At 43.4% G+C, this 9,659-nt stretch overlaps 1 protein-coding gene across 2 annotated transcripts in view; it reads left to right on the forward strand.

The window, feature by feature from the left end:
* LOC139581109 (follistatin-related protein 5-like) overlaps positions 1-9,454 on the forward strand; it is a 174,650-nt gene extending 165,196 nt beyond the window's left edge. For both annotated transcript variants that reach the window (XM_071410529.1, XM_071410530.1), the window contains exon 16: positions 6,983-9,454. In XM_071410529.1, the coding sequence (XP_071266630.1) occupies positions 6,983-7,685 (703 nt within the window). In that variant the 3' untranslated portion in view covers positions 7,686-9,454. The remainder of the gene's footprint in view (positions 1-6,982) is intronic.
* The last annotated feature ends 205 nt before the right edge of the window (positions 9,455-9,659 follow it).

Genomic DNA, 9,659 nt, shown 5'->3' on the forward strand with positions numbered 1-9,659 from the left:
AGGTTTTGTCGTGCCCTCTTCATGACTGTCTCGGTGTGCTTGGACCATGTCAGTTTGTTGGTGATGTGGACACCAAGGAACTTGAAGCTCTCAACCTGCTCCACTACAGCCCCGTCGATGAGAATGGATGGGGGTGTGCTCGGTCCTCCTTTTCCTGTAGTCCACAATCATCTCCTTTGTTTTGATCACGTCGAGGGAGAGGTTGTTGTCCTGGCACCACACGGCCAGGTCTCTGCCCTCCTCCCTATAGGCTGTCTCGTTGTCAGTGATCACTGTTGTGTCATCGGCAAACTTAATGATGGTGTTGGAGTCGTGCCTGGTCGTGCAGTCATGAGTGAACAGGGAGTACAGGAGGGGACTGAGCATGCACCCTGAGGGGCCCCTGTGTTGAAGATCAGCGTGGCAGATGTGTTGTTACCTACCCTTACCACCTGGGGGCGGCCCGTCAGGAAGTCCAGGATCCAGGTGCAGAGGGAGGTGTTTTATCCCAGGGTCCCTAGCTTACTGATGAGCTTTGAGGGCAATATGGTGTTGAACGCTGAGCTGTAGTCAACGAATAGCATTCTCACATATGTGTTCCATTTGTCCAGGTGGGAAAGGGCAGTGTGGAGTACAATAGAGATTGCATCATCTGTGGATCTCAGACAGGGAGAGGTTGAAAATGTCAGTGAAGACACTTGCCAGTTGGTCAGCACATGTTCAGAGTACACGTCCCAGTAATCCGTCTGGCCCTCCGGCCTTGTGAATGTTGACCTGTTAAAAGGTCTTACTCACATCGGCTGCGGAGAGCGTGATCACACAGAACACAGAACTGTCTTCCAGAACTGCTGATGCTCTCATCCATGTTTCAGTGTTACTTGCATCGAAGCGAGCATAGAAGTTATTTAGCTCATCTGGTACGCTCGTGTCACTGTGCAGCTCTCGGCTGTGCTTCCCTTTGTAGTCTGTAATAGTTTGCAAGCCCTGCCACATCCGACGAGCGTCGGAGCCGGTGTAGTATAATTCGATCTTAGTCCTGTATTGACGCTTTGCCTGTTTGATGGTTCGTCGGAGGGCATAGTGGGTTTTCTTATAAGCTTCTGGGTTAGAGTCCTGCTCCTTGAAAGCGTCAGCTCTACCCTTTAGCTCAGTGAGAATGTTGCCCGTTAATCCATGTCTTCTGGTTGGGGTATGTCGATGCACTTATTGATGAAGCCAGTGACTGATGTGGTGTACTCCTCAATGCCATCAGAAGAATCCTGGAACATATTCCAGTCTGTGCTAGCAAAACAGTCCTCTAGTTTAGCATCTACTTCATCTGACCACTTTTTTATAGACCAAGTCACTGGTGCTTCCTGCTTAAATATTTGCTTGTAAGCAGGAATCAGGAAGATAGAATTATGGTCAGATTTGCCAAATGGAGGGCGAGGGAGAGCTTTGTACGCGTCTGTGTGTGTAGTAAAGGTGGTCTAGATTTTCTTTTCTCTCTGTTTGAACATTTAACATCCTGATAAAAATGAGGTAAAACTGATTTAAGTTTTCTTGCATTAAAGTCACCGGCCACTAGGGGCGCCGTCTCTGGGTGAGTATTTTCCTGTTTGCTTATGACGGTATACAGCTCATTGAGTGCAGTTCTAGTGCCAGCATCGGTCTGTGGTAATATGTAGACAGCTACGAAAAATACAGATGAAAACTCTCTTAAGTAGATATTGAGGTCTACAGCTTATCGTGTGATACTCTACCTCAGGCAAGCAAAACCTAGAGACTTCCTTAGATATTGTGCATCAGCTGTTGTTTACAAATATACATAGGCCGCTGCCCCGTGTCTTACCAGAGGCAGCTGTTCTATCCTGCCGATAGAATGTATAACCCGCCAGGTGTATGTTATTAATGTCTTCGTTCAGCCACAACTCAGTGAAACATAAGATATTACAGTTTTTAATGTCCCGTTGGTAGGATATAAGTGCTTTCAGTTCGTCCCATTTATTTTCCAGCGATTGAACGTTGGCTAACAGTACGGATGGCAAAGGCTGATTAGCCACTCATCGCCTGATCCTCACAAGGCACCTCGATCTCTTTCCGCAAAATCTCAGTTTCTTTGATGGGGATGAGGGCCTGTTCGGGTGTTTATAGTATATCCTTCCCGTCCGACTCATTAAAGAAAAATTATTAGTCCAATTCGAGGTGAGTAATCGCTGTTCTGATGTCCAGAAGCTCTTTTCGGTCATAAGAGGTGGTAGCAGCAACATTATGTACAAAATAAGTTAAAAATGTGAAAAAACGAACAAAATAGCACTGTTGGTTAAGAGCCAATAAAACAGCTGCCATCCTCTCCGGCGCAATCTTTACATCATTTATGCAGCAGCATACAGTACATTTTTGGACTGTGCTCACGGTCCTTCGTGTGCAAATTTTGTCATCAAAGTCTGACATTCTCTGGATTTGTGCTGCATTTAAAACAACTGAGAATTCTGAAAAAAACAAGGTCTAATCATGATGACGTCATTGATCTTCAGATCGTAGCTCTAGAAAAAGGCCGGATTTACAATTCCGGATGACAATTTTGGATGACGTTCAAAACGTATTTGCTCATTTATTCCCTCCTTCCCAGTTGTCTTGAACTCACTGAAGTCAAGTTTTCGCAGTTCCGAGTTAACAGTTGTTTTGAGCCAATGTTGAATGTTCATTTTAAACTTGGAAAAGAGACCCTTAAATCGCAGATTTGGGACCACACAGCCACTGTCACTGATTCCTTCCAAACCACTCACAGTTGAATTTGCGATTTCCAACTTGTTGTGTAATGTTTATGTCCAATGGCCGATGAGCACCGATACGTTTTATCTATAATTTCTCTTCATTATTTATCTTCATATGACAAGGATTTGCCAGTACATTGTCGACTTGATGATGACTGCTAGCTAAGATTTTGAAAGTGTGATGTTAACATGATCAGTCCAATCAAAGCTACTGTACTTTATCGTCATTTTTTATCGTCATTTTATCTGTGGTCAATGACCTTGAGCCTTCTTGGATGGGCTCTTCTAATGTGGCAGCACCCAAACTCTATGGCAGCACCCAAGGGGCTAGAATTTTCAAAGTCTACCGTTAGACTTGGCGGTGACGTAGTGTCCCCATGAGTGACAGAACACTGAGCCAATCACGGCGCAATGCTCCGTATTTTCCGCTGGCTTGCCCCACCACCACAGAAAGCACTGAGCTAGGCTGAACATCTTCATTTTGGAGCTGCCTTACTCAAAAAAACAAAACAGAGACCATGTTTGTATGCGGCTTTATCAACTCAATGATATATATATATATTTTTTTTTTTACTTTGTTTGCAAACTTTACAAGCAATGCCAGCCCAGATGATACTTTTACTGTTCATAGAGAATGTATTAATGTCAAAATAACAAGCGAAACAGGCAAGCCCAAAAATGTGGGGCTCAAAACAGGATGGGTCGCCACTGAATTTAACAAATAAAAATTGAACCGATGAATTGTTTAAGTCGTTTCGCCTATTACAGAGAAAACATCCTTATTTTCCTCTGTTTATGAATTGAGTTCAGGTGGACCAAAACGCTAACTCCTGCCTTATTATAAAGTATGCAAGAAAAACCACAACAAAGTATACAGCTCATAACTCAACACACAAGTGTTACTTTTCACATAATTCCACAGTATTTGTAAAAATCTGTATAGTGTACCGATTATGGGAGGCATGCTGAAAACAAAACAACAAAAAATGTACACTGCTCAAAAAAATAAAGGGAACACTAAAATAACACATCCTAGATCTGAATGAATGAAATATTCTTATTAAATACTTTTTTCTTTACATAGTTGAATGTGCTGACAACAAAATCACACAAAAATTATCAATGGAAATCAAATTTATCAACCCGTGGAGGTCTGGATTTGGAGTCACACTCAAAATTAAAGTGGGAAACCACACTACAGGTTGATCCAACTTTGATGTAATGTCCTTAGAACAAGTCAAAATGAGGCTCAGTAGTGTGTGTGGCCTCCACGTGCCTGTATGACCTCCCTACAACGCCTGGGCATGCTCCTGATGAGGTGGCGGATGGTCTCCTGAGGGATCTCCTCCCAGACCTGGACTAAAGCATCCGCCAACTCCTGGACAGTCTGTGGTGCAACGTGGCGTTGGTGGATGGAGCGAGACATGATGTCCCAGATGTGCTTAATTGGATTCAGGTCTGGGGAACGGGCGGGCCACTCCATAGCATCAATGCCTTCCTCTTGCAGGAACTGCTGACACACTCCAGCCACATGAGGTCTAGCATTGTCTTGCATTAGGAGGAACCCAGGGCCAACCGCACCAGCATATGGTCTCACAAGGGGTCTGAGGATCTCATCTCGGTACCTAATGGCAGTCAGGCTACCTCTGGCGAGCACATGGAGGGCTGTGCGGCCCCCCAAAGAAATGCCACCCCACACCATGACTGACCCACCGCCAAAGCGGTCATGCTGGAGGATGTTGCAGGCAGCAGAACGTTCTCCACAGCGTCTCCAGACTCTGTCACGTCTGTCACATGTGCTCATGTGCGCAGTGTGAACCTGCTTTCGTCTGTGAAGAGCACAGGGCGCCAGTGGCAAATTTGCCAATCTTGGTGTTCTCTGGCAAATGCCAAACGTCCTGCACGGTGTTGGGCTGTAAGCACAACCCCCACCTGTGGACGTCGGGCCCTCATACCACCCTCATGGAGACCGTTTGAGCAGACACATGCACATTTGTGGCCTGCTGGAGGTCATTTTGCAGGGCTCTGGCAGTGCTCCTCCTTGCACAAAGGCGGAGGTAGCGGTCCTGCTGCTGGGTTGTTGCCCTCCTACGGCCTCCTCCACGTCTCCTGATGTACTGGCCTGTCTCCTGGTAGCGCCTCCATGCTCTGGACACTACGCTGACAGACACAGCAAACCTTCCTGCCACAGCTCGCATTGATGTGCCATCCTGGATGAGCTGCATTACCTGAGCCACTTGTGTGGGTTGTAGACTCCGTCTCATGCTACCACTAGAGTGAAAGCACCGCCAGCATTCAAAAGTGACCAAAACATCAGCCAGGAAGCATAGGAACTGAGAAGTGGTCTGTGGTCACCACCTGCAGAACCACTCCTTTATTGGGGGTGTCTTGCTAATTGCCTATAATTTCCACCTTTTGTCTATTCCATTTGCACAACAGCATGTGAAATTTATTGTCAATCAGTGTTGCTTCCTAAGTGGACAGTTTGATTTCACAGAAGTGTGATTGACTTGGAGTTACATTGTGTTGTTTAAGTGTTCCCTTTATTTTTTTGAGCAGTGTATATTTTGCTCAATGTGTTTACAAGCAAAGCCAGCCCAGATTATACTTTTACTGTTCATAGAGAACGCAAACAAGCCCATATTTCTCAAAAACTTTTTAGAACAAACTTCAGCACTACTCATTTTTTTAGCAGAAATAAGGCTGAAGGCAAAATTGTCATATTGACCTTCATATATCAAATACTCTGCTTTGTATCACTGTAGATGTGCTACATTCACTGATCTGTCTCAATGTACACATTTGTAAGAGAGTAGGGACATTTATCATGGGGAGTGGGTTGTCCTAAAATGTATACCATACAGGTGATACATTCACATAGCACTTGATGGTATTTACAGTTGCTTGCACTAACATATAGTACTCCTTTCTCCCTATCAGGAGTCCACCCACAACATCATTCTACTTTCCTTTTTTCTCATTCTCCCATAGATCAAATGATAGTTCTTTTCTCTAAGTGTGTTAGCTTTGAATTAATTTATCTCCCTGTGGGTATGCTTTTCATTACTTGAAGGTGCTTGTGTTGGGATCAAAAGCTCCCTGGGAAGAAATCCTGTGGATTTTGTGTTGGAAGTTCGACACATTCCAGAAACTCACAATTACACAAAATCCAAGGGTATTTATATATCAAAAGATAAAGGCCATGGTCATGGACCATGCAGGCCCTCCGATTTCATGACCCAATGCAGCACCTAGATCACGTCCACTATCAGGCCCATTGATGTCCAAGTCCCCAGCCCTAACGCCTCAAATGGACGATACAATCTCTGGATCGATGCTTTACTTCACAGTGCTGATAATGTGCTTCATCACTCTCTAACAGTAATTTTCTGTCCACATGAACAGACAGGGTGTTTAAAATCACATAAAAGAAGACGGATGATACTGAGATTGAAGTGCAGGTCAGGATTGATCAGACAGCATTCAGATTGAATTTTGCCATGTCGGCCCCTCACATTCTCCCTCCAGTCTTGCATATCAGAATTCGAATGTGTCATTATCTCTCCTCTTTAGATTTTGTATGCATAATATAATATTTTCAATGATTAATATGCCCATGGAAATCTATTACTGTGAAGCATAGGGCAGACGATTTCAACTCGGCTTGCTGAGATTGCTCATCTGAGGCGATAAGAAAATGGCCACTGAAATGTGAAAATGTAGACCGTATCCACCCCTCTCTTCTTCTCAAACCAATCCTAAGGCCGTTTCTTTGAGGAACTGAAATATTGGAGCTAAGAGTCACACACCCCAGTCAATTCAGAGTATAATAATAGGAGAGGTGATGCAAATGGAAGTCCCTGTCACTGTTAAGATTGTAATCACAGCATGAGCGGGGAAAATGTGCAACTATTCAATAGTCGTGAGGATAACGGACTTCTCTCGAAAATCATACATTTAATTCTACTCTCCACAATTGTAAATGTAACTGTAGTCTTGGTGAAGGTTGGCTTTCATTCTAATGTAGCACCACTATGAATTGTGAAGTCCGGAAGCAAAAGCAAATTGATTCAAGTCTGTAGGTGTAATGTGCAACATGAATGAATTAATTAATAAATAAGCATAAAATACATTTTAAAGTATATTTTTTAGTGTCGACCCTCAACAGTACTTTTAATGGTTTTATATGTGTCATAAAAACGTGAACAGGTATACTAACATTCAAAATGTATTTTCTTTCTGTCTAGATTTGGAATCGTCCTCCACAGAAATGAACCGGCGCTCCACAAGATCGACCTGGAGACCACATCGTCAGGGAAGAACATCAGCCTGCTCAAGTACAACTGCATTCCCAAGTCCCTGGCTTACACCCACCTGGGAGGTTACTACTTCATCAACTGCAAACCTGATTCCACGGGCGCCACCCAGCCCCAGCTCATCGTAGACAGTGTGACAGACTCCGTGAATGGACACAACGGGGACGTCACCGGCACCCCGTACGTGTCTCCGGACGGTCACTACCTGGTCACGGTGGACGACCGCAACGGCTTGATGAGAATCCAGCAGATCACGGTGCGCGGGGAGATCGGCGAGCCCTTTGACATCCACACCAACCTTCACCTGTCTGATGTGGCCTTCCAGCCGTCGTTCACCGAGGTCCACCAGTACAACGTCTTCGGAAGTTCGGGAAGCCAAACGGACTCTCTATTTGTCGAGCTGAGCACAGGCAATGTGAAGATGATCAAGAGTCTGAAGGAGGCCACCAAGGCTTCCGATTGGCCGTGGAGCAGTAGAAACCGCGTGATGACCGGCAGTGGACTTTTCGGACAGTACCTCATGACCCCGTCCAGGGAGTCTATTTTCATCCTGGACGGTCGTCTCAACAAGCTCAACTGCGAGATCGCTGATGTCGTCAAAGGCAACGTAGTGGCGTGGGTTGGCGAGTCGTAGGCCGGTCTGTGTTTAGACTTGTCCTGTCTTATTATTAAGGTACAGTTGCACTGAATTTGGCTGCAGATACATAATTTATTGGGTGTGAAGAAAAACGTAAGCAATTCTCAAAACCAAAATTCACAGATCAAAATCGTATTGGATGTTGTTTACTAGCCGAGTTGAAATCGTGGTGGTTCCACAATATCTTCTAGGGGATATCTGTTAAAATTAGACAAATTAGCATCATATTAGCATTTTTCGATTGCAAGTCTTGCCAATTCAATTGGATGGACGTTTTTTGATATTCACGTCAACTGGCATTTCGCTAAAAAGAGGGAGAAAATAGGTCTAGACTATCCTCCTCTGTTTCGTCTACTCCCGTTCCATTTTTTTCCTGTGCCTTGAAGGAAAACAAACTCCAAAAGAGGAATTAACATAATTATTCCCATTGCGGCTGCAGATTACACCTTCTTCTCTTTGACCCTCCTTCGTGGTGAGAGATGCTCTAAAAATCCATGTTTCTCGTCTTATTTTCATCTCGGACCAACGTGGAGCCCATTCTGGGCTAATTAAAATGAGCTCTTGCTGAGACCCCGTCTCGTTTGAAGTGGAGATGGAGAGATTGAGTTGTCCATTATGATGTAGTGCTGCTTGGTCACCTTTGATCTCTGAGAGTCTTCAAAAGAGCTAGTGATTTGAATGTGATTTCGTCCAACAATCCAAGTCTCAATGACAATGTTAATAGATTGATCCATCTTAATATTTGTGGGATAAATTAATTAAAGTTTCACACTTTGATTCACAAGGTCAATGTGTGTGTGCGTGTGTGTGTAGAAAAATATTCAAATTTGAAGAATATCCCTGGCCCAAAAGGAGTCATAGTATATATTAGAATGTACTTACATATTGTCAGTCAATTTTGGCAAAGTTTAGCAGCTGGATGTGTATCATTACAGTGAAATAAAGAGGGATTTGTTTAGTTGGAAGTGGATTTGTGCAGTTGTAGAGAATAGAGGCACAATGAGCTGTGTGGATCTAATGAGACTATAGTGAGAGACCTTGGTCTATAAGCTTCAAATGTGAGTCACATTTCTTTTCAAATGCTACAAGGCAGAGCGTAGTTGGATGAATCAGTTGTACCTATGAAACCTGGCAAGTATGTGGCCTGTTGTGCTTAGGACACAAATTATTTCCTCGAAGGACACATTCTATGCATTTTCACCATAGCACTCTAACACAAACACAATGAGGAATATGTTTATGTGTTATTTTTCAAATCTAATGTTGGACCTCTTGTCCTGTTATGGACAGGTCCATTTTATGTTCCCAATTAAGATGAAACATTTTTATATAATTTGATGTTTTGTTTTATTTGGTCAATTCAATTTCAATTAATCAAAAAAACAAAAAATGATATCACATTTTGTTTGGTGTTGCCCCTTGATACCCATAGGACTGTACTGATTACCTGTGACTTTTCTTATTGTTTTCTGTATATAGCAGCAGAGTTGACTGAGTTCCTTAACATGGTAGTTTTCATACAGTTTTTGAGGGCTCTGTTCATTATTTTGAGTGAATATGCACCCAACCTTTTTAAGAAACGAAAGAGCACCATTGTCATCTCGCTACCCTTGACCAAGTACATTGTGATTTCACCTACCTGAGACATTGTAGTTTTCATTATAGCCATGTACTGTTTGTTGATTCATGTGATTATTATTTATGTAGAGAATACACACTTGACATTTTACCTGACAATAAAGTCTATACCTCCTTTCTGTGGAAAATGTCTTTCAAACATGGTTTCAGCCCACACTCTACTAGCGCCGTTGAAAAACCAGGTTCAACACAGTTCAGAGAAGCTTCTTCACTAATGCTTCTGTTGCTCACAATAGCCCCGTTTATACCTGGTTGTAACATTTGTCCTCTGTCTTGACATTGTCCACATTCTCACATGTTCAGACAGGTGTAGACAATTAAAAGATGCATTGT

This window comes from Salvelinus alpinus, chromosome 7, assembly GCF_045679555.1.
Source record: "Salvelinus alpinus chromosome 7, SLU_Salpinus.1, whole genome shotgun sequence".
Taxonomy (NCBI): Eukaryota; Metazoa; Chordata; class Actinopteri; order Salmoniformes; family Salmonidae; genus Salvelinus; species Salvelinus alpinus.